Raw genomic sequence first — 25,987 nt, 5'->3', positions numbered from 1 at the left:
ATTGGACCCCCAATTCAGTCCAGAAGGCTACAAAAAATTGAACTGTCAAACCATCCCAGCCAGGGGATTTATGTTTACGCAAATGCTTGAGTTTCATCCAATTCAATATCTGAAAAAGACATTTCCAGCATGGAAGCTTTTTGCAAAGAAACAATAGGATGCACTCTCTCACACACACACTTTTTTTTTTTTTTTTTGTGAAGCTAGTAACTATATTATTAACATGAAATCAATGTACATGACATTAGACTCGAAAAGAGAGCCTAATGGAAGAACTCAAAAACAATCAGAAAACACTTCAAGGCTAGTAGTATCCAAGTCCCTTGCAGCATAACTATCATATAGAGATTGCTTGAGGGACATTCTGAAGAAAACATGTGCCTGAGGGAACTGTTGGCCTATCCTAGAATGCAATCTCTGTGTTCAAATGGTCCATAGTACCCAAAAATGAGTCCAGTGAAAGAAAAGGAGGAATGGAGACATCTGAGATGAGAAGCATCCAAACATCCAAAAGAGTTTCCCGAGTCTGATAGAGGGAAACCGAAGCTGCAGCAAATGAGAGACATGAGTGATCAATATTTGAGAGTGCGGGCAAGACCATAATAGATGGGGAACTGTCTCGCGGTGATGAGAGCAACGGGGGCAGGAAGGGGAAGCAATGCGACGTGCTGTCAATTTCACCCCTCACCCCAATGGAAAAAGCTCCCACTATACATCTCCAAAAGATGAGCCTCTGTTTTAATGGCAATTTGGCTTTCCAAATTTTCATGAGTCGTGATTGCCACCATGATAAAGGCCTATCCAAATTCCAAAGAGTGTTGGCATGCTTATCAATCCATGGCGGTGGAAGAAGAAATCTGTGGACCATCGAGGAGGCGAGATTATGCATTGAAAGCGAATAGGTAGCAGGAGATAAGGAAGTCAAATTCTAGTCCAGTAATCTGTCCTGTACAAATAGTGGAGGAACAGGAACAAATGGCTGCAACATAGTTGAAGTATTCTCCAAATGGACCTATGATGCAGACCCAAGGAGAATGTCCTGCAAGCTTGTGGAAATGAAAGCATATAACCTTGTTGATCCACAACATCTCCAACAAATCTTATGCCCAATTTCATAAGATTATATGCTTTAATAGGTGCTTGTAAAGCGAGAGGCGATTCAAACACCTTGCTCCAATGGATGCTTTCCAAGCGAAGAGAATTACCATGATGAGAAGAAACACCTGACCATTTAGCATAAGAGAGAATTCTCTTCCAATCATGAATAAAAGCAGTAGAAACAGGACAACCAGGAATTTTCCCCTGAAATGTGGTCATGACTGCTTCCCAGTGATCTGTAATCCAATGCCCACATGCATGGGACATCATGTTTCTACACATAGCTGCTAACATAATAGCCCATGGCTGTTTTTGCTGAAAAAAATCAGCAATCATAGTGCTCTTTCTTCCAACATGTGAACCTGAAGATTGAGAATATTCAGCCCCCCATGAGTCTTAGGTGAACAAATAGACTGCATGGGTAGTAGTCGCAAAGCCTTTTTATGAGATTTGCTTTTCCAAAATATCTCCATAGCCTGGGACATATAGGAAGCCAAATGCTTAAAAGATTAGGGAAGAAGAGGCAAATAAAACTGCACATATGCCATAATGATGGATTGTACTATCCGAAGTCGAACATGTAGAGGCCAAGTGGACAAATGCCAGTATTCCAGCTTCTTGTTGATCTTTTGAAGCACCCATTGGAGCTGTTGTTGCGGGGTAACATTCCAGCCAATGGGATACCCTAGATGCCTCACAATAGTATGGGAAGAGATAATGTGGCCTGGCCAAAGAAGTGTATGCCAATCAGCTTCTTTCAATGCTAGGAGATTTGATTTCTGAAAGTTGATATGCAGTCCAGCAGCTATGCCAAAATCATTCAGAGTATGCATCAAATGAGAGAGGTCACTTTGAGAATTCTTGGGCATAAAATATGAATCATCAGCATATGCCTGTGCAAGAAATGATTGTGCCCCTGAAATTTGTAAGCCATGAAGCTGCCCTGTATCTGCAAGATGATCCATATGCAACAGTAAAGGATGGGTAGCAATGGCATACAGTAAGGAACTAAGAGGGCAACCCTGTCTCACTGAGCGGGTCATAGTCCAGATTCTTGACAACCCACCACCAAGTAAACACTACGCAGTGGCATGAGAATAGAGCCAGTAAATAATATGGACCAGCCGAGGGCCAAATCCCAATTTATGCATAGTCTGAGAGATAAAATCCCAATGGACAGTATCAAATGCTTTCGCAATGTCCACTTGCAGAAATAGAACATCTTGTTTGGAATATTTGGCATACTCAATTGCAAGCAAAGCATTGGAGATATTGTCAGTAATCTGTGTTCTGGGAAACCCATACTGCCTGGGATGAAGTCCTACTTGCAAAATGAAGCGAACCCTGAGGATAATTATTTTGGCAATGAGTTTGTAAATAACTGGCATAAGAGATATGGGCCGCCAATGAGCCATCGTCTCACACAACCTTTTTTTGGGGATCAATTTGACAAGGCCATGTTTCCAAGAAGGAGAAAGAGATTGTTCTACCCAAGCATGATTGATCATTAGAAGAAGAGTGTTCTTGAGATCACCCCAAAATGCACGGAAAAATTCAACAGTCAATCCATCCCAACCAGGAGAGCTGCCTTTACGTAGATGACTGAAAGCATCATCCAGTTCATTAAGCATAAAGGGCTGCTCCAATGCATGAGCATGTTCCCGAGACAATATAGGCTAAACATGCGTAAGGAATTGAGACCTGGCTGCATTCACTTGCATCAAATGATCAGGCTGAGGAGAAAAGAGATGTTGGAAATGACTAGAACATTGCAATTCCAATTCTGATTTGGAGGTGGTCCAGGTGCCATCATCTTTCCTGATCCTGCAAATATCCTCCTTTTGCCTATCCGCATGGAGGCTTTTAAAAAAGGCTTTGGAGGAGCAGCCCTTATCCAAAAGGGGTTTCATGCGAGCTCGGATTTGCCACTTCTTTAATTTGCGAAGATCATTTTGATGGATGGTATGAACCGCATAAGCACAAGAATCCTGTTCAGAGGAGGTAAGCTGCCTATGAGAACTGATTATATCCATTTGTTGCTTGTGAGATTGAGCCCATTTCAGCTTAAGCTTGAGGTTTCCCATGTAACTCCGTCCATAATCTTGAATAACAGCCTGCAAGCGATGAGCCAGACTGATCCAAGCAAAATCCATGTCCTCCTGAGCATGTAAGAGGAGGGGGCGGACAGCCACTCTCACCATGTTCTGAAATTGTTGATGAAGCAGGTAAGCACTATTAACATGGAGTAGGCAACAACCAAAAAAAGGCATATCATCTGTCAAACGTGCTATAGATAATGTGAAGCATACTGGAAAGTGATCAGATAACAAGAGGGAATGATCAACCCATAGTGCACATGTAAAACTAGCATACTGGTGAGCATGCAGCAAATACCATCTGTCAAGTCGAGCCCAGTAATGAGTAAAGGCATTGTGATGATAGGTATAACCCATATCTCTATCTCTTGTTGAGAGCCATAAATCTTCTGCCTGCAAGAATGAAAGCATATATTCCCAATGTCGAAGCTCAGTGGGGATCATATGAGAACGATGAGTGGTATTGTCTTGAATGGCAGGCGAGTTATTGAAGTCTCCACACAAAAAGGCATTGGACAGCCATGGATATTGTTTGAGGGAGGCCTACATTCGAGCTCTAGTCGCAGAAGTTTGAGAGGCATAAACAGATGCTATTTCATAGAGATCAGCATGATAGATGCATCTGATCACCATCCATCGACCGTGGGGGTCATTGTAAGCAACCGTGGGCTGCATATCATGTTTTACCAGCATGCAGACCCCCGAAAAGTGCATTGTACCAGCATAAAAGATATCATAACCAGCATAGTGGCCTTGCTGGCCAGCCAAGAAGTGTTGATTGTGTTCCTGTAAAGAGATTACATCGGGGTGCATTCTATGTACATAGTGCCAGAAAAGTCTCCACTTATTGACATTACAAAGACCCTGAACATTGTATTTAATGCAAGTAATCGAAGTAGACATATAAGATATGTACAGTCAAACCAAAAAGCATAGTAAAGGTATAAGTTGTCAGGCCTCAGCCATGACATTAACATCCACCTGGCCTCCTGGATCATTAGCTCTATGATCCTCATCATTGTCACATACAGGGATGCCCCTCTTTAACACATCAACCCACAGTTGAGAAGTGAGGCTATCAGCAGGGGTAGAGGTCTGACTAGGGGTGGAAGTTGAAGCATCCCAATGGCGAGATTGTAACGGTCGTGGTTTGAGTGCAAATACCTTTTTGGGTTGCTGCCAGGCACCCTGGGGAGAGGCATGAGATTCTGAAATTTTGCCCTTTCCCTTATCCTTTTGCTTGGCTGAAACCTGAACCACATTTTCTTTGGGAGGGACAGATTTAGATGCCACATCACCCAGCTTGGTAGGCATAGCCTTAGGCCCCGTGCCATAAGTTAGGGGGGAAGTATTTTCTGGAGCAATAGCTGTAGGTGGGAGCTGATGCAGGACTGTAGGACACTATGAGGCTAAGTGGCCAAACTTATGACATGTGAAACAAACACCTGCAAATACTCCCCATTTCAAGTCAAAATATTTTTCACCCAGGGGAACATCCTCCACTTCTACCACAATGGAAGGAGGGGTTGGGTGATCTGTATCCCAAAGAACACAAAACCGATTGTGATTGCCCGAAGGACGGGGTGGGCATACAACTTGCCCCAAAGTAGCTGCCAAACTTGGTAACTCAGCCCTCATATAATCCAGAAAATCCACTACCTCAACCCATACAGGGCAGTGATGTCGAATGAGACCGTGATAATCCTTATTTGGCGACCGTGGCATGACATGCACCATTTGTCTGCCATAGAATAGAGGTGACATCTCCAATATCTGCTGACGATATGAGGCATCCAAAAAGTGCACTTCATAAAAACCTCGAGAAGCAAAGTATACTCCTTCAACAAAGCAACCTCCGAACAAAGCCTGAACACACTGAGCCACATCATTTGCTAAAGGTAACTTCCCTGGGAAAAAAATGATAACTGCTTGCTGAGAGAACTTTCGAAGAGGAGCGACCAATGAGGGCAGCTTCAACTTATATTTGAGGGCCGGGGGAGGTTTAGCCCACTCCTTCCAGCTTTGATGAAATTCATCTTTGAGCATGTCAAAAACATAGTGAGCATCTACGGAAGCTGTAGTAGAGAAATAAACTTGCTGTCTTTTGGAGTCCCGGGTCGATTCCTTGCGGGAGTAGCTTTTAAACTGATCCTCCATGGAGGTAAGCAGGGCGGGATTGATGAAATTGCAGAAGAGAAACAAAACTGTACAATCAAAGAGTACGGACGAAGTGCAGGACATGAGTACGGATTGTACGGGCTGTACAGACCGTACGGGTGTACGGAAGAGGCTATACGGAGGACGCTGAGTCGTACGGGGATGCTGTTAGGGTGCGCAGGAGTTGTACGGGAGAACAAAGTGAGCGGGGATGCTGACGGAGTATGGTGGACTAAGCTGTACGGAAAGGGGCGGGGGGGGGTACGGATATACAGCAGGGAGATACGGGGATGACGATTAGAAGAGGGACGGATGCACTCGGGGTTGCGCAGGGAGGAAGCAGGCTGCTCGTGCGGCCGTACGGTGGACGTACGGCATCCGTACACCTGTACGGACAGGGCGCAAGCCTGTACGGGAGCTTGGCAAGGCTGAACAGCAGCACTCTCACACACACACACACACACACACACACACACACACACACACTTTTTGTGAAACCAAGAAAATTATATTATAAAACATTCATTTACATCAAGGCAGTGCTCAAGGAAAGAGCCAATGCCCTATCCATCAGAAGCAGTAAAAGAAAAGCTGAATACAAGAAAAATCTAAATCGTCCTCATGTAAGGCATCATATAAAGACTGCCGCAATGAGGCTCGGAAGAACTCATAAGGGTGCTGAAGGGGAGAATTCATATATGCATGATTTCGCTGCAGCCAGAGGGTCCATAAGGCCTAGTATCTGATCCATTGGAAGAAAAGAGAATACTGTGACAAAGAGGCTGATAGTTTGCCATACATCCAGAAAAACCTGTAGAACCTGTGTGCAGGAAATCTGAGAGATAAGAAATAGGAGATCTTGTCTAGAAAGTCTCTGGGTATGATGACATCTTGGACAGAGAGGTGAGGCAATCCTTCTTTGAGCCAATTTCACTCCCACTGGAAGAATACCAACAATGCATCTCCATAGAAAGAGTCTCTGCTTCAATGGCATTTTCAACTTCTATATCAATTGCAATTTTCCTTTCCACCAGGCTAATGACTTATTCAGATGCCATAGAGAATTATCATGATGAGCAATCCAAGGAGGGGGCAATATCAATCGATAAGCCTGTATAGAAGTCAATAAATGCAAAGGCGGAGAGGATAATCTTGGACTTGAAGTCTGAAGGTGCCAATCTTGAAGCCTGTCTCTTAAATTCAATGTTGGAATCGGAACCAAAGGGAGTAAGAGATCAGCAATAGCTTTCCAAATAGGAATGTGATGCATCCCAAGATTGTATTGTCGGCATGCTACCGGAAAAGAGAGAATATGTCCTTGCATATCTACTACGCTATCAATGAACCGGATGCCCAACTTCATAAGATTGTAAGCTCTGATTGGTTGTTGTACAGCAAGGGGAGAGGAAAACACAGCACTCCAATGAATGCTTTCCATTCTGAGTGAGGAAGCTATAGAAACAGGATGGGGAGACCATTTGATGTGAGAGAGAACTTGCTTCCAATCCTGAATCAAGGAAGTACAAAATGGACAACCATGGATTCTACCTTGAAATTTGCCAAGTACTACTTCCGATGGATCAACTAGCCAATGTCCATAAGCATTTGTGCGCATCTGACCACACAAAATTGCCAACATGATAGACCAAGGCTGCTCTTGTTGAAAAAATGTCTTGAGCATAATGATCTTTCTTGCCAACACATGAAATTTGATGTTTATTGTATTCAAACCACCATGCATTCTTGGTGAGCAAAGCAAGTCCATTTTGAGCAACCTTAAAGCTTTTTTATGAAGCTTAGTTTTCCAGAAAATCTCCATGGCTTGAGACATAAAAGAAGAGAGATCTCGAGATGACCAATGTAATAGCAGAAGGTAGAACTGGACATAAGCTAGAACAATGGACTGGACAATTCGAAGCTGTACATGGAGGGGCCAAGTGGAGATCTTCCAATATTCTAATTTGTCCTGGATTTTGTTTAACAGCCAAGATATTTGTTGCTTATTTCTGATTTTCCAGCCAATGGGATAGCCCAAATGTCTTACTATGTTTTCCGGATAAATAATTATGCCGGGCCACAAGATAGCATGCCAGTCACAATGCTTGAGAGGCAAGAGTATTGATTTCTGAAAATTAATTTGAAGACGCGAGCTGCCAACCCAAAATCTGAAAGGGTATCCATCAATAGGCGAAGCTCGAAAGGACTGTTCTTTGGCATGAAGAATGAATTATCTGCATAAGCCTGTGCAATGAAAGGCCGTGAACCAGAAATCTGAAGCCCCACTAACTGTCCAGTATCAACCAGATGATCCATATAAAGAAGCAAAGGATGTGAAGCAATGGCATAGAGCAAAGCACTGAGAGGGCATCCTTGTCGAACTGATCGTTCTAGAGTCCAAGACTCAGACAAATGATTCCCTATAAAGCATTGAGCAGTGGAATCTAAGTAAAGCCAATATATGACATTAACTAGCTTTGGCCCAAAACCAAGTTTAAACATGATTTGAGATACATAATCCCACTGTACCGTATCAAATGCCTTTGCCACATCCACCTACATGACCAAAACATCTTGAGCTGTATATTTTGCATATTACATTGCGATGAGAGTATTAGAGATATTGTCATGTATATGCCTTCTTGGAACAAAACCATATTGCCTGGGATGAAGTCCATCATGAAGGATATCCTTTATCCGATGTACCAACATTTTAGCAATAAGTATATATATAACTGGTATCAAAGTGATGGGCCTCCAGTCATCCATTGTCTCACATAGAGGTTTTTTGGGCACAAGCTTAACCAGACCATGCTTCCAAGCTGAGGGAAGATGTTGATGCTGCCAGGCTACATTAATGAACTTCAAAATTGGACCCTTCAATTCAGCCCAGATGGCTACAAAAAATTCTGACACACACACTTTTTTGTGAGAAGAAATCTTTTATTTCTATGGAATAATTACATTCATAGCTGCTTCAAAACGAAGTAGCTACTACTCAACAAAAGATCTCAGTATAAGCTGTATACACATCCTGATCTATCAAACGAGTCTGAAAACAATCGTAGAATGATTGTTGCAGAGATCGTTTGAAAAAAAGAAAGGATGAAAATAGTGGATCACCAAAGACTCTATGATTTCTATCCATCCATAAAGTCCATAGGGTCCAATATCGCACCCATACAAAAAATAAATCAAAACCCTGTCTCTGGGGATGAAATCCAAACAACAAGAAAAATCTGCCAAAAGTGACAGTAGGAAATCGTTGTCGAAGCCTCTGTCTGATGAGAGCAATGAGATCAGAATTGTTTGGACAGGACCAAAAGATATGGAGCACTGATTCAGTAGAGTGCGAGCATCTCTGTGACAAACAGCTGAAGCAATATGTCTGTGTGCGAGTAACTGTCCAAATGGAAAAATGCCAAGGAGAACTCGCCATAGGAAAAGCTGTTGTCGAAGAGGGACTTTGTAATGCCAAAGGAGACGCAGCCTTTTTCTCCACCACTTCATTGGACGATCCATATGCCAAACAGTATTTACTCTGTTGGAAATCCAAGGTGGAGGTAATAACACTTTATATAGTGATGACACTGTAATATGTGAAAGCTTTAAAGGACGGACATATGAGGAAGGAGAGCGTAAAATCCAATCCTCAAGCCGATGCTGAATTTCTAAATGAGGTACCGGCAAGTACGGTTGGAGCATTGCTGAAATTTTATGCCATAAAGGACGATAATGAGCTCCCAAGCCATATTTGCGAGCAGCCAAAGAAAAAGATAGAATTGTGCCATCATCCTGAAGTACATCCGCCACAGATGAAATGCCTTTGAAGGAGAGAAAATAAGAACGTCGGGCTTCTTGTATGGCCAAAGGTGGATGGAATACTTTGGACTAAAAGAGATTCTCTGCCCTCAAAGAGTTGCCCGAGAGTGAGTCCCTTCCTTTCCATTCCAAGTGGGATAGAATATGTTTCCAATCAAGAAGCAGAGAGGAGACAAAAGGGCATCCTCTGATCTTGCCTTGGATAGAGCCAAATAAAAATTCCCACTGAGTAGGCTGCCAATTCCCAAAAGCAGATGTATGAAGATGTAATAAGAGAGAGCGGATCATAAAAGCCCAAGGCTGATCTCCTTGTAGAAACTGCATCATCATTTTCCCCCTGTGAGCAAGCAAATGCATTTGAATATTGAGAATGTTCAGACCCCCGTGCATCTTTGGAGAACAGAGACGGTGCATGGAGAGTAATCTGAGACTTTTCTTGCCATGTTTTGAACGTCAGAAAATTTCCATGATAGCTGACATGAATGAAACCAAATCTGCCTTAGTGAACATAGTGAGAGGCAGATAAAATTGTATGTATGCTATCAAAATGGATTGTGTAATTCGCAGACGAACATGTAATGGCCAAGTTGCAAGCTTCCAATATTCAAGTTTTGCCCTTAACTTTACTAACACCCAATCAGTTTGTTGTGAACGGGTGAGTCCCCAGCCTAGAGGATAACCAAGGTGTCGAATAAATTGAGAAGCAGGGACAATTTCCCCAGGCCACAAAAGATTGTGCCAGTCCTGTGCATGTAAAGGCAGCAATTTTGATTTTTGAAAATTGACCTGAAGGCCAGCAGCCAATCCATATGTAGAAAGAGCATGCATAATCATGGACAGATCAGCCCGAGTATTTTTGGGAGTAAAGAAAGAATCATCAGCATATGCTTGAGCAATCATGCTGCGACTGCCAAGAATCTCCAAACCGTGCAGCTGGTCAGTGTCTAAGAGGTGATCCAGATATTGAAGCAGTGGATGAGTGGCTATGGCAAAAAGTAAAGCACTCAGTGGACATCCTTGTCTGACAGAGCAAGCAAGAGTCCAGGATGGAGAAATATCTCCTGAAAGTATACAGGCAGCTTCACTATCTTGATATAGCCAATTAATGAGTTGCTGCATTTTTGTGCCAAAACCCAAAGCCTGCATAGTCGATGAAATGAAATCCCACTGAACTGTATCAAAAGCTTTGACAATATCAACTTGCAATAACAAAACATCCTACTGTGTGTATTTGGCATATTCAATTCCAATGTAGGCATTGGCAATGTTATCGGTGATATGCCTACGCGGGACAAAGCCATATTGTGCAGGATGCAACCCATCATGTAAAAACCCCTTTAGCCGAGCAACAATCATTTTGGTAGTGACTTTGTAAATTACGGGCGTAAGAGTGATAGGTCTCCAGTCTGCCAAAGACTCACAAATTTGTTTTTTAGGAAGGAGTTTAACAAGACCTCTCTTTCATGTGTCTGGCATTTTCTGATGTTGCCATGCAGCATTCACCATATATAGTAATGGATGCTTCAAAATAGGCCAGTATGCTAGAAAAAACTCGACTGTTAAACCATCCCATCCGGGGGATTTCCATCTGCCACATGATTTGATTGCATCTGACAGTTCCCTCTCAGTAAAGGGTTCCTCCAATTCCAAAGCTTGAGTAGAGGAAATTATTGGAGAAACATTTTGCAACAGTAAATTCCGTGCAAGCAAAACCTGTTGCGAGGGCGGAGCTGCAGAGCCAAATTGCTGGGAGAAGTGATGCACACAAACAGAGGCAAGCTGTGACCGTGAAGTAGTCCATGATCCATCGGGCATAAGCACTCGGCAAATTTCTGTTTTGATTCTCCTCTGATGCAAACTTTTGAAAAATTTCTTGGAAGAGCAACCTTTATCTGTGAAGGCTCTTTGTCTTGCTCTAGTCTCCCATTTTGCCAGTTTCCTGTGATCATTTAATTTAAGACAATGTCTAGCCTGACATAGTGTAGTTTGCTCATGCATGGACAACGAACGATGATGACTGAGTTCAGTGAGGTCTTGACAAGTAGACTTGGCCTGAGTAATGGTTTCCCTCAGAGTCCTCATGTAAGACTTGCCATAAGCTCTAATCACCATTTGCATTTTAGAAATAAAAGAAGCCCAGGCATCATCAGCATGAAGATAGCTGCTAGAGGAAAGACAATGAGCTGCTTTAGTAACCATTGCCTTGAATTCAGCATGTTGCAAATAACTATTGTTGATGATTAGATGTCGCCTTTGTGGCAATCTATCTTCTGGCATCTTATGAAAAGATAAACGCAGCCATAGTGGTGCATGGTCTGAATGCACAAAGGCATAATCAATCCACATTTTGCATGCGAGATCCCCATTTTGTTGGGGAGCGACACTATACCAACGATCCAGTCTTGCCTGATAAGCGGAAAGAGCATTATGTTGAAAAGTGTAGCCCGGTGACAAAGGCTGCAATTCCTTCCAAAGGTCAGCCAGATTTAAATGCAAAAGTAGTGGAGACCATGCATGCCTTTCAGGAGATAACATATGATCGTGGCTGGAAGTGTTGTCTCCCTGTTGTGGAGCATTATTGAAATCCCCACATATGTAGGCATGATATCTCCACGGGTATTGTTGCATAGCATCCCAAATTACAGTTCTGTCTCGAGATGACTGAGGTGCATAAACTGAAGCAAATTCAAACACCTCTCCTCTAATAATGCATTGGAGAACAAGCCATCTACCTTTGTTGTCATTTAATGCAATGACTGGTTGAAGCTCATGTTTGATCAGAAGGACAACCCCTGAGAAAGAGTGCTCCCCAGCATAGAAAATGTCATACCCACAGAAGTGTCCTGTCTTGCCTGCATAAATATGTTGGTTGTGCTCTTGTAATGCCACTATGTCAGGCTGAAATCTGTTGATGTACAGCCACACAGATTTCCATTTCCTACTGTCACATATACCCTGGACATTGAGTGTAAAACATGTGATGTGAGCAGTCATATATACAGATATTTATAGTAATGTAACAACTATGTACAGCAGCAAAAAGTATGGGGTCAGCCTTGCATTTCTATCTCAGGGTCGAGGCCTCGCCCCTGAGAAGAAGTAGTCGCCTGAGAAGTAGACAGCAAGGCAGCAACCTCTTCTTCAGGGAAGAGTGTTCTGCTGGCTGTTACTGCAGCCCATGTAATCCCAATTCCTGTATTGATCTCTGGGGTGTTTCCGCTAGAAGATGCACCATTCCAAGTGCGGGGGGGTGGAATTCTTCGAGCAGAAATAACTTTTCTTGGGCTCTGCCAGCCATCAGTTGAAGGTTGCTTTCCTTTGGGCATGGATTGAGTAGCAGGAGGTGAATGTGAAGTGAGATTCATATTGTAAACTACTGAATCTTTGCCTTTTTCCTGACTTCCAGGATGCTGTCTACTGCTTTTATTTTTGTTGGCAACTGGAGTAGGAGCATCTTTAGTGGGCATGTGTACCGGCAAGGTGACATGAGGCATTTTATGTGGGTTCAGTGGACACTGTGAAGCCATGTGTCCAAACTTTTTGCATTCAAAACAGGCCCCTGCAAATAAACCCCATTTGAGTTTATAAAATGCACTCCCCATGTTCACATTGTTCACCGTGACTGAATAAGAGTCCGGTGTGGGATTATCAGTATCCCAGAGAATGCAAAATCTGTTTGAATTGCCATTTGGCCGTGGTGGGCAGACCACTTTACCTAAAGAGGCTGCAATTTTAGGCAAAAGTGAGGCCATGCATTGGGGGAAATCAACGACTTCAACCCAGACTGGGCATCTGTGTGTCTGATTAAAGCCTGAAAGTCCCTTGTGGGAGACCATGGCAAGACATGCACCATTTGCTGTCCAAAAAAAAGAGGTGAATGTTCCAAAAGCATTTGTCTGTGGATCTCATCCACCATGATAACCTCGAAAAAGCCCTTGGCTGCATAGTGTACTTTACGAACAAAAGAGCCAGCCAAAGTGCGTGTCAGCCAGTTGCCTATCTCTGCAGCAGGTGGCATCTGGCCTGGAAAGAATAATATAACTGCATTCTTGGCATACTCTCTGACTGGATCCACAATTTCATCGACCTCAACCATGAGGCCAACTGAGGGAACCGAGTCTTTCCAGTCTTTTCTCGTATCTGCACAATCTATATTATCCTAACATTGTGGGAAAAGCATTAGCATGGGATAAAAGAATCATACATGATGGCTATACCGTGCCAAACAGAGATTGGTATAGGATTGACAATAGGGAACCTTGAAAAAAAAAAGCACTCTTAGCAGAAAATGTTTTTGGTCGATTTCCAAGTTAACGATGATCAATATACACAATGAGCTTCAACCAAAACATGTATTTCGGCTGCTGCTCCTCCCCGCTCCCCTGCTGCACCCCCTCCCTCAGCCTTTCCGCCCCCTCTCTCCCCTCTCTCCCCTCAGCCTGTCCCTCGCCCCCTCCCTGCTGCTCCGCCCCCTCCCCCTTCCTGCTGCTCCGCCCCCTCCCCCTGCCTGTCCCTCATCCCCTCCCTACTGTTCCGCCCCTTCCCCCTGCCTTTCCGCCCCCTCCCCCTGTTCCGCCCCCTCTCCCTGCTTGCCCCTCGCCTCCCCCCTGCTGTTCCGCCCCCTCCCTGCTGTTCCACCCCCTCCCTGCCTGCTCACCCACCCCCTCTCTGCCTTTCAGCCCTCTCCCTACCTCTCAGCCTGCTCCCCTGCCCCCCCGCCCCCTCCCTGCTTCTCCGCCCCCTCCCCCCCCCCTCTCCTCCCCTTCCCTTCTCTCCCCGCTCCCTCTCCTCCCCCTCCCCCTCCCAGCCTGCCTCGCCCCCTCCCTGCCCCTCCCTCTCCTTCCTCTCCCTCTCTTTCCTCTCTCTCTCCCTCTCCTTCTTCTCCTCTCCCTCTCAGCCCTCCCCTCCAGCGCCCCCTCCCTCCCTCTCAGCTTGCCCCTTTCCCCTCTCAGCCCCTCTCCTCCATCCCTCCCCTTCCCCCCTGCTTCCGCCTCCTTTCCCCTTCTTCTGCCCCCCTTTTCTCCCACAGCTTTTTTGGAACGGAAGGAGTCTTTAATTTGTTAGAGTCGGCCTCCTCACCCCGATTGGCGATGGATACTCCGTCAGCCAATCCTACTCCACCTCCACCGGCCGTGAAAACTATCACTTTTTCTAAAGACGAGTTGCAGCAGCTCAAGAAGGATGTAGAGATTGAATGCTCTACCACGTTGCTAGCACGCATCTTCGGGTCTCACCCCTCCAGATCCCAAGCCAGAGACTGGATGCTTGCGGCTCTCCCCCCAGACCTCACTCCACGATTGTTAGATGTCCGTCTTCTGGGACGAGGTTTTTTCCAGGTTGTTTTTGACACTCCAGAGGCTGCGAGCACTGTGCTCAAGGCTAAGTTTTTACACCTGGGACACAGGAAGATCTTCTTTGAAGCCTTTCATATTGGTTTCGACCCAGTAGATGCAGATAAGAAAATCTTCTCGCTCTTCATCAGGTTCCCCAGGCTTCCCCAGGTTTACCATCGACTTCTTTCTGTTATTGGGGAGCATTTTGGTGCAGTTGCTGAGATCCCACTCCTCCCTGGGTTGCCATTGACTGCAGCAGAGGCAACCAAGGCTGATGGGGTTCCTAGAGTTAGGGTCCTTTGCAAGGATCCTAACCTCAAGATGGATCACGTTATGATCCAGCGCCCGGATGGTTCCTTTTTTCGCTAGAGAGTAGAGATTTCAGGCAGGCAGGACCAGTGCAGGATTTGCAAGACCTCTGGACACTTTGCCAGGGATTGCCCCAGGAAGAAGAAAAGGCCCAAGAAGCCCTCTGGTACAGCTACCGCCCTAGGGCATCGACAGGGGGGACAGGGGGGTGGTTTAGACCCAGCACTTGCTCCTCGACCTCGACAGAGGGGTGGTACAGGTCCAGCTCTTGCTCCTCGACCTTCGCATGGCGGTCCTCCTCAGTTAGGTGGTGGTACAGGTCTAGCACCTACTCCTCGGCCTCGACAGGGGGTGGTACAGGTCCTTCACCTGCTCCTCGACCCCCACCTCCCTCAGGTACATGCGACACTTTACAGTGGGTTCCAGTACGTGTGCAGGTCCCTCCTTCAGTTCACGAGGGTACCTTAGTGGAAACTGCTTCACCTCGAGCTGTCCCTCTTGTCTCACCATGCACAGTCCGAGACGCTGAAGCTTCGACCTCCTCCCCAGTTGCAGCTTCTTCCTTAGATCCAGCAGTGCGAGATGGTCTTCTTGAGGCAGGAGAGATCTCCGCGGCTGAGCAGACACAGGATAGAGAGCATTCCTCACTTCCTCCCTTGGATAGGGGGAAGGGGATAGCTTACACTATTGATCCTCTTCCCTCACAAGGGATCCTTCGCACTCCGGTGTCTGGCTTGCTCCACAGGAACTCGTTTTCAGCCTTGGCAGAGAGTTCAGATTTCCCAGAGGAGGAGTTTGTGCCCGCTACTTTTGGGGAGCTAGTGGTTGGGTTTCCTATTGACAGGGCTTCTTCTTCAGGTGCCAGGATTCTTTCCCCTGTTGATTTTCCACCACTTGGTTCCATCCCTCCCCCCTCCAGCAGGAGGTCTTTCCTTGTTGAGGGGTTTGTTTCCGCCACTAGGTGGGGTAAGGTGTTCCACCCTACATCCTCCCGTCGATGAGGATTATCAGTTGGAACATACAGGGCCTAGGTGGCGTCCCACATCGCCGCCGTAGACAGTTGATCCGGGATCAGCTTCATCCAGTGTTACTGGGGGTTCCATTGATATATTATTTATTCAAGAGCACAAGCTGGATTCTAGAGATTGTGCCAAGTCAGGCAAGTTGCTTTCTGGCCATACTTTTTGGTCGCCTGCCTTGGGCACCAGGGGGGCACTTCTATTTCAGTTTCACAGTCGGTTCTCCCCTTAGTTGTTGGGCACGGAGTCATTATCCCCTCTAGAGCTCAGTGGATTATTCTTTTGATTGGAGGGCGTAAGGTTGGCTTCCTTAACCTATATGCCTCCAACATTAGAGGGGAACGTGTCCTTATGTGGAAGACTTTGCTCTCCTGGGCCCCCATTGTGGATTCATGGGTGATTGGAGGTGACTTTAACATGGTCGAGTTACCGTCAGACAAAAAAGGGGGTAGAGAAGGCGGACTTCACTCTTTGGAGAGAGCAGCTTGGGATGCCTTCCTTTTCCATTTCTGTGGGAGAGATACTTGGTGTGATGATGCCTTTCTTATTCAGCCACAGTCCCTCCTGTTCTCTTGGTCAAACAGGAGGCAACAGATGCCTATTCATGCACGCATTGACAGATTCTATGTAGATGACTGGGCACTAGACAGAGGTGGATCGGTATGCATTGTTGTGGGGGTTTCCACTTCAGACCACTTCCCTGTTGTGCTGGCTATCTCAGAGCCTCACTTGAGAGGCCGGTCTGCCAGCATCAGGATTCTAGATGCCTTTTACACAGAGGAGGACCTTACAGAGGCAGCCCTGCAGATATGGTTTGGTCATGTCCAGGGTGGGCAGCCACATCCATCACATGTAGCCGCTGCCCTTTCTGGTATTAGCGACTTCTACTGCTCAGTTGCTTGTACCAGGAGACGAGATATTCTCAGACGTGAGATTGGTGTTCGCCAGCAGTTGGCAGCTTTGCAAAGGGAAGAGCAGAAACGGCTTCAGATGCTTGGATTCAGGAGCGCCTTGCTGCAGCAAGGGCTCATCTGCAGTTATTGCTTGATCAGAGAGCAGAGTATGCCTTTCATGCACGGGAGTCCTTCTGGATTCAGATGGGTGGTAGAGTCAATAAACACTTTTTCTCTACTCTTGGCCCTAGACATAGTAGAGAGAGTGTATCCCAGCTTATTGACTCACATGGGGTTTTACAGACAGAGCCTGATGACGTCTTACGCATAGCTTCAGATTTCTATGCCACCCTCCTTACTGCTGATCCTGAGACACACGATAGAGAGGATGCTAGACAGGCTATTTGGCAGAGTATCCCTGTGTTGGTGAATCCGGATAGGCATGTTCTACTCGACGCACCTTTCACCAACACAGTTCAGGACTGCACTTTCAGCCCTTCACAAGGGCAAGTGCCCAGGTTCAGATGGCCTCACCCCGTCTTTTTTCATTGCATTATGATTGGAGACTATATTACTTCAGCCATGCAGGCCATTTGGGACTATGGCGAGATGCCTGGGTCGCTTACAGAGGGTCTCATCCACCTTATCCCAAAAGGAGGTAGCAGAAATTTAGTGTCCCAGTGGAGGCCTATCACACTTCTGGGGACTTGTTACAAGATTCTGGCCAAGGCTATCAGCCTCCGATTGCAGCCACTTCTCCCTGATCTTATTCATGACACTCAGACGGGATTTGTGCATGGCAGAAGTATTTTTGATAACATTTTTTCTTTCTGGGAAGCTTCAGAGTGGGCCATGCAGAGTGGCCAGAATCTTGCCATTCTACTATTGGATTTTGAGAAAGCTTATGACAGAGTAGATTGGGGTTTTTCGGAGGGCACCCTTCTACGCTTTGGATTCACTGATGTTTGGATCAGAGGTGTTTACTCCTTGTATAGATCAGCCCATAGCCAGGTACTTATTGGTGGGGTAAGGGGTGAGAGATTTCAGATTTCGAGATCAGTCCGTCAGGGATGCCCCCTTGCTCCTTTCCTTTTTTTGTTCGTGGCCGAAGCTATGAGTATCTATGTTAGATCTCAAGCTGACATCTTTGGGCTGAGACTTTCCATCAGAAGAGAAGAGGAGCTACTTGACAGTGAGTTGGCTGATGACACAGCAATTTATTTGGATGCCTCTCCACAGACGCTCACTTCTTTCAGGACAGCATTGGATTTATTTTGCTTGGCGGCAGGGGCGCAGATAAATTGGCATAAATTTGGATCAGTGATGAGGACACTCCAGTTTGGGGGCTTGACATAGGGTTCACTTGGGTTCAGAGGGGTGTGCCTATCAGGTATTTGGGCTGCCAGGTCGGCTTGGGTATTTCTACCACGCAGCAGTTTGCTCCCGTGTTGGAGAGCATCAGAAGGAAGCTTCTCTTTTGGAGCTCAGCCAAGCTGGATCTTGCCTCTAGAGTTGTGGTGATCAACCAGGTCCTCTTGGCCACAGCCTGGTTTGTATGTTCATGTTGGTGCCGTAGGGACTGCATCATTCAGCTCAGAAGACCGATCAGGAACTTTCTCTGGAGTGGGCTTGATGGCACAGCAGATGCCTTAGCCAGGGTGGCTTGGGAGACCCTCATCCTCCCTACACAGGATGGGGGTCTCAATATTATTGATCCAGAAGAGCTTTACTTTGCAAGATGGTGGTGCGAGGACTTATGCCAGGATAGGAACCGTGGAAGGACTTTCTTATCAGCAGCATACAGAGGTGCACACCTTCCTCAGGAGGAGACTGGATGAGCAGTGTTAGATGGATCTTCACCACAGCACACCTCAGGTCACCTTCGTCCCCTCTTATGGTTGCCATTCTGAAAGCTTGGGCCAGTTTCAGAAGCACTCTTCGGAGGATTCCTCCTTCCTTCCGGGAAGAGATTGATAGGCAACCCATCATGTGGAACGACATTATTTTAGATGATCTTGGCAGGCCACTGGGTGCCTCACTCTACATGCAGTGGGCCAGGTGGGAGAGGGGACCTGCTTCTTCTTTGGGATCTTGGAAAGCTTTCCGTAGGCTTTCAGAGGAAACCAAATCAAGGTTGACAGGACATCTCAGAGGGAGTGCAGGGAGGATCTTGCAGATTGAGGCAGCCCTTCCAGAGGTTTGGATAGACACAGATGATATGCCACTCACTTCCTCCACTTGGGCAGGTACTTTCTCGAGAGGCGGGGTTCCTCTTCAGGTCTTAGCTTTCCGAGATGCACAGGAGGATGCTTTGGTTTTTAGTGTCCAGGATGGTGGCAGATTGCTCAGGTCCACAGAGGACATCTTGCTTGAGTCTGCTTTTCAGCCTATCAGGGTTAGGTCCTTTGATGCAGGGATCAGATTCAGAGTGGTTCTTAGACCCTGACCCCTGGCTTCTCTCCACCGGATCTTGGAGGCTCTGGCTCTTTGGGGGAGTTCCCATCAGGTATTTACAGTGGGACCTCGGAGAGTGGGAGTGGATTGACGCAGGGCATCGAGAGAAGAGCATCCCCTTCTTTCGTTACACGGTCAGTAATGCCAGGAGATTTCAGCTCAGTAGTAGAGGTTGGAGACCCTCCAGAGTTCCTCATTGGGAGACTTTTGGTATTACTGCAGATCAACAGAGGTGCTTCTGGAAATCCCACAGGAATAGAAAGATCACTATCTTCTTTTGGCTTTCTATCCATGGAGGGATTGCAGTGAACCTTTGGAGGTCCAGATTCGGAGCCGACCCTACTTGCCCTCGTTGCCTTTCTGCTTCGGAGTCTATTCAGCATTGCTTATGGGATTGTAGACAGGCGAGATTGATTTGGATGGGGATAGCCAGGATTTTCAGTCACTTTGCCCATTCCCCACTTTTTATGACTTGGGGCTCGGTGGCTTGGCTTTCTCTTATAGGACCTTAGGTTTTCTATGAGGGAGTTGACTCCTCTCGGGCCATTTCGGTTCGACGTCATCGGATTGAGTTCTGTTCGTTGGATGTGGTACCACACCGTCCTTTTACAGCTGTACACGCCTCTGTGGATACTTCTTGGGAGATTCTGGCGAGCATAGCAGCCTGGCATATCTGGAGAGCCAGATGCACAGAGGCTATGGAGGGTACTCAGGTTCATCCCTCGCACACATTGGCTAGTATCTGGACAGACATCGTACACACTCTGATGGCCGTCGTATGGACGGGTATGCAGGGGGACTCCCGTGCAGCCTCAGCTAGGAGGGCTTCTTTCTTCAGGGAATGGAAGGATTCTCCTTTCTTCTCTGAAACTACTACAGGGTTGAGATGGCACTTTCAGCCTCAGCCTTGGCTTTTTTCCACCTCACTCTGAGGGGTTTTTTAAATTTATCCTCATGATTTCATGATGTATTCCGCTTTGAGCTTGCTCTCGCGGGTTTTTGTCCTTACTTAATAGAAGTCTTTTTCATGGAAAAAATATATATATATATATACACAATGAATAAATCAAAGGAAAGTTATTTGCATAATCATACATCATAGCTGCACTGTCCCTTTTATCCCTGTTTGGAATCGGCAACAATATTAATATTTGATTCTAAAATTGGCAGTGAATTAGGCATCGTGGAGGTGCCAATTGTGCCTCGAAAAAATCCCAATCTATGTCCCTTAATAGATTCTGGAAAAATTAATTTCTCGCACAAAAGAAAATTTGATTATTCCTTGTCCATGCTCAATTTATATTATCCTAACATTGTGGGAAAATCATTAGCATAGGAGAAACGAATCATACATGATGGCTGTACCATGCTAAGTAGAGAGTGGTATAGGATTGACGATGATTGACGATGGGGAACCTTGAAAAAAATAATTCGCTCAGGAAAAAAATCATTTGCCGATTTCCAAGGTAACCATGATCAATATACACAATGAGTAAATCACAGGAAAATTATTTGCATAATCATACATCATTTTTGCACTGTCCCTTTTATCTCTGTTTGGAATCGGCAACTAGTATTAATAATTGAATCTAAAATTGGCATTGAATTGGCCATCATGGAGGTGCCAATAGTGCCTGGGAAAAATCCCAATCTTTAATTTTTTGCACAAAAGAAAAATCTGATTATTGCTTGTCCATGCTCAATCTATAGTATCCTACCATTGTGGGAAAGTCATTAGCATGGGAGAAAAAATCATACATGATGGCTATACCATACTAAATAGAGATTGGTATAGGATTGACGATAGGGAACCTTGAAACAAAAACCGTTCTCTTAGGTAAAAAACCATTTGCCAATTTCCAAGTTAACTATGATCCATATGCACAATGAATAAATCACAGGAAATCATTTTCATTATCATAAATCAAACTGATATTAATATTTGATTCCAAAATTGGCATTGAATCGGACATCATGGAGGTGCCAAATGTGCTTGGGAAAAATCTGAAGTTTTCTTTTATATGTAAAGATTATGATTCAGATTAGAGTGATGCAAAAGGCATATTTGATGGTCTCATTTAATAGGACAGGGATTTTTATGTTTTCTTGTGGAATTCTGATCTGATTGAAGGGACATACAAATTTACGTAGAGTTACGGTACCTTGCCCCTAATGAGGCAAATCCCATGGGTATTAAATCTCAAAGATGAAGACAATCATCCAAATTTTAATTCATCCACAATACAGAGCAGTACCGAAATAGTATGATATACTTTTTTTTCCACAAAGTAGTAGAATTTACTTCTCCAACTTCAAACTTAAACCTAGCGACCTTAGAAACAAGGTGGCTGTATTCTACTCAATTGTATGCAGTTGTTTACATAAAAAAGTATGGAAAGAGTAATTTGGTAAGATGAGTATGCTGGCCAAAACAAATAAAGAGCCCTGCACAGAACAACATGATTCAAACCCACTAAGAAAAGAGACCAAACCACCCTAGTTTTATTTAAACCATTAAAACCTTAAAAAACCTTGACCTGAACTGCCTCGACTATTTCACCCACTCTTGAAAGAGCTGAGTAAATCACGTGCCTTTCCTAGCAGTACCAAGCAGAAAGCTTTAAACTTACTAACCACAGGCAATAACGTGTACGCCATATAAGGCTGCTAAGTCATAAGCAAGGGGTCTCCCTTGATTGATGAATTTGAGAGATCACAGTTGTACAAAATCCCAGACTTAAACCAAAGCTTCCCATTATATTTTGCCTCTAGTGAAAATGTTGAAGAAATGGAAGGAAATCAGCTGCTTTCTACTGGAACCTCAATGTAGGTATTGACATTTCCTTGCGATTTCAGATCAAATGGTGCCCCAGGATGCTGGTTTTCAGAGTGTAGCAGTTCTTAGTTTTGGAACACCCGTTTCTACCATTGCTGTTGCAAGCTATCCTTTGCATGTGGCTGTTGGCTACGTCAATGGTATGGTGAGTAAATGACTTGGCTTTTGCTTTGTACTCTATTTTGTTCCTTTTTGACACATTTTGAGCCCTACAATGCTTTATTCCATTTGGTTGAGCATAGTACTACAGGGAAATCATCCAAAAGGCAGTTTTGTGCAATATAATACCACCAACTACTTTCAAATGCTTACATGGCAGGTCCTGTTGTTTGACATTTGCTCGCGAACAATTCTCTTCCATGACACTGTTTTCTCTCATGCTTCACCACAAGTCATATCATTGGCCTTTGGTCCATCACTTATGAAGAGGGCTGAAACATCTGCTCAAACGGTTTCACAACCAGTATCTCCAAGCAGTGGACTGCAGTCAGAACCATTGATGCAAAGGGTCATTTTTGCTGTCGCGGAAGATGCATCAGTTGTAACTATGACTGCTAGTACTGGAAGGGCTCTTATTTCTAACTCATGGCATCCTGATCACCCTTCCAAAGCAGTATCTTTGCATTGCCTGGGTAAAGTTAAAACTTTGGGGCCTATTTGCAATAGAAATCATGTGTTAGTAAAGCAAGTAGTGGTATTGTTTGATTGTACCTTGTAAAAGAATGGAATTTCTGTATTTAGCAGACTAGGGGTTGTTTATTTACTTTGGGTGACAACGTGTTTCAAGCAGACAAAACTGGCAGAAATTTCTAGATTCTAGTGAGGCATCACAACATTATAAAATGTGATCCCTGATGTGGTATTGTTTGAGTGTACCTTGTAAAACAATGGAATTTTTGTATTTAGCAGACTAGGGGTTGTTTATATACTTTGGGCGACAATGTGTTTCAAGCAGACAAGAGTGGAAAAGTTCTACATTCTAGTGAGGCATTACAACATTATAAAATGTGATGCCTGAATTTACTTTATGGTTTGTACTTATGTTTGACAGCATGTAGTTTAATCTCTTGACAGAACTTTCATCTGAGCAAAGAGACATGAAGAAACATGTTGACTCTAAGCCGTCCTCGGAAGAGATGGTGGGTAAAGTTGATGGTTCAATGGCAATATCAGAGGCAGATCTATTGTCATGTTATCTGTTACTTTGCACTCAGAGCTGTGTCTACCTATACGATGTTTCAAACTCCCAGCAGGTTTGCACTAGCTGACATGATACCCATACAGATTAGGTGCTGTACAATGCAAGATTGTGATATGAATCTGAATTGTGCTCTAAAGATTCATGTTGTACCACAGGCAAGCTTCTTTCCTTTGAAAAAAACAAGCACTTCAATATCTTGCTGCTGGGCATCAACTTTTTTCAGCCAAAGCACAAATGCAAGTGGCCTTTCTCTGCTAGACAGCGCAGGATCACTGCAGATTTGGTAAAGAATTCATGTGCAGCATTCTGATTGAAAAATTCGTAGCTATCTTATATTTCCTTCAATTGTAAGAAGCATGATTTTTCTCCTTCTAAGTCTTACAGATACCTGTCTTCTCGTCTTGCTATACAATAAAAAGTGTCATTGTTGAATCAGGTCAATCCCAGACTTAAATATTGTGAAAGAAATTTCGCTGGCTGGAACATTTGGTTGGGAGACAAAATCTCCTGCAAATCTATCCAGAACAGTTGTGTGTTCTGACAATGGACACATGGCTTTGGTAAGTACCTCCTCAACAGTCTGCAAATGCAATATGTGAATTTTCTTGTTGTGAATCCTAGGTTTGCAGTAATTGTTTTTATTGTTCTGATACTTCCAAATTGACAGTTTTCGATTGTTTTTCAGTTTTGGTCTGAGCCTTTTAAATTTGTAATAGCTGCTCTCGTGCCTAAAAGTTCTATTGGGAAATAAATCGTAGTGCATTCTTGCAACCTTTCCAGACTGGTTTGTTATCAAATGCATGGGCTGATCATATCAGGCATGTGTCAAAGAAATGAAAGGGCGACGATAAGATGTTTATAATCTGCCTATGTGGATCCCCAAGCTCTCAAACCATCTGCATGTATGTGCATACAACACTTCTGTCACCCTTGGCTACCAAAGTCATGAATGCGGATAGGGCCAACCACAGTAGCTTGTGTTGCACCGTAGTGCAAGAGCCATACTCCTTGATGTGGTAGAGATAGAAGATAGCCTGCGTTGCCCTGTAGTGCAAGAGCCATCCTCCTTGATGTGGAAGAGATACGTGATAACTTGGAACGCTGCATCAAGTTGAAGTGGGGACGCTCCGAACTCAGAGGGGCTATTTGATGTGGGACTGAAGGCTTACTGTGGAGCATCCGTGACAGCAGGAGAACGTGAAGGCTCTTCATGCGAGCCCCATCTGTCTCTGATACTTCTGGCCTCTAGCAAGGGCTGCCATACATACCAGCTGGACGACCAAAGAGTCAAGAAAAGATTATCCCCTGCTCAGTCAGGCCTGCAATGCTGGTCGTATCGTGAAGATTGGGCTAGAGAAGAGAAACCCCAAGTATGTGTAGGATGAAACAATCTCCACCGGTAACCCTCTCTCTATGCCTGGCTGCTCGGGATGTATTGAAGATCATGGCCTTGGTTTAACCAAGGTTGACCTTCAAGTCATGTGTCTCGCGGCGGCAGAAAGTATGAAGTGCATCCAAGTGTCATTGAAGCCCCTCTACTGAGGATGAGAGTAAGACCATGTCATTTGTGTATAGGAGAATCTGGAGCAAGGATTTGGCTACGGAGCAGCCATCTTCCCTAGAGTCCCAATGAAAGTCTCAAGCTCGTCTATATTGAGGCGTGAACAACATTGGTCGTAATGGACAACCTTGTTTGACCCCAATAGTAATCATGATCTTCTTTGTCCACGTTGCACCTATCCGAGCCACCGAGACTCTCTCATAAAGTGCCATGATTGCCCAAGTGATCTCCTTGTGATACTCCAACTACCGTAGACGTCTGACGAGTCCAGCTTTCGGCACTGTGTCAAAAGCTTTGTAGAAATCTACAAAGCAACAATAAACCCTTTGTCTCCGTGACCTACCCCCTCAATGACCCCTTTGAGTGTGAGTATGTGATCCATGGTGGCGTGGTCTCTCCGAAAGCCCACTTGTCCCACAGCTCTTGAGTCCTAAAGCTGTGTGAATCGGCTAACCTATGTATTGAGCACTGATGCATAGATCTTGGACATGACATGCCCAATCATAATGGTCTCATAGTTTTTTGGGCTCATGGGATCTTCTACCTTGCAAATGGGGGTGATGGTGGTTTCAAGGGCCAAGGTGTGAGGGAAACTGGTGCAAACCACTTCATTAAAAATTTTGCTAGGATTCGGGCCAAAATGTTAATTCCATATGCAATGAACTCGGTACGTAGGCCCTCATGATCTTCACTCAGCCATTGTGAAGCCTTAGGGCTGCATGTTTGACACCACTGGCTATGAAAAGTATGCGATGTGGGGCATGGTGTGTGTAAGAGATCGAGTGCTGGTTGGTTAGGGACATCATATAGAGTGTGTGCATTAGAGTGCCAGAGTTTGGTGTCTGTGAGGGGGATGGGGCTTGCCGCTCAAAGAACTTATGCCAGAAGTCTCTAGAGTTGTTACTAAACAAAATGTTTATTAACTCTTGCTCGTTCTGGTAAATGAAAGCCTTTTTCTTCTGGCGTACTAGACAACGGTACTCACATATCGTCTCTGCCTCGCTAGGAAGATGATGCTTAGCCTCAAATTCGAGTTGTCGGCTTAAAACCTTACACTCGTTATCACCCTAGTTGTTATAGGGTATTGAGCCAAGATGTGGCAGGGTGTGAAGTAGGTGGTGTGTGGAAAAATGTGTAGAGCAGAGTCATGGGGAAAGCGTATGACCATCAGAGCGGCTTGGTCCTCTAGTTATGTGGTCTGTGTATGTAAG

General features: G+C 44.9%; 1 protein-coding gene across 6 annotated transcripts in view; it reads left to right on the top strand.

Moving 5' to 3' along the window:
* The window catches only part of LOC147886971 (transducin family protein / WD-40 repeat family protein), a 158,415-nt gene that overhangs the window by 96,088 nt on the left and 36,340 nt on the right, over window positions 1–25,987 (top strand). For all 6 annotated transcript variants that reach the window (XR_015543215.1, XR_015543216.1, XM_087394397.1 and 3 more), the window contains exons 13-17: window positions 22,035–22,159; window positions 22,334–22,646; window positions 23,089–23,267; window positions 23,371–23,498; window positions 23,652–23,775. Coding sequence is in view for 4 of the 6 variants with exons in the window: in XM_087394397.1 (XP_087250523.1) it covers window positions 22,035–22,159; window positions 22,334–22,646; window positions 23,089–23,267; window positions 23,371–23,498; window positions 23,652–23,775 (869 nt within the window). In the remaining 2 variants the exon portion in view is untranslated. The remainder of the gene's footprint in view (window positions 1–22,034; window positions 22,160–22,333; window positions 22,647–23,088; window positions 23,268–23,370; window positions 23,499–23,651; window positions 23,776–25,987) is intronic.

This window comes from Dipteris shenzhenensis, chromosome 23 (assembly GCF_047967505.1).
Source record: "Dipteris shenzhenensis isolate YYH24624 ecotype China chromosome 23, Dip_SZ_1.0, whole genome shotgun sequence".
NCBI lineage: Eukaryota > Viridiplantae > Streptophyta > Polypodiopsida > Gleicheniales > Dipteridaceae > Dipteris > Dipteris shenzhenensis.
Note: the sequence above shows the minus strand (reverse complement) of the source record. Positions and strands in the feature narration are given on the sequence as shown.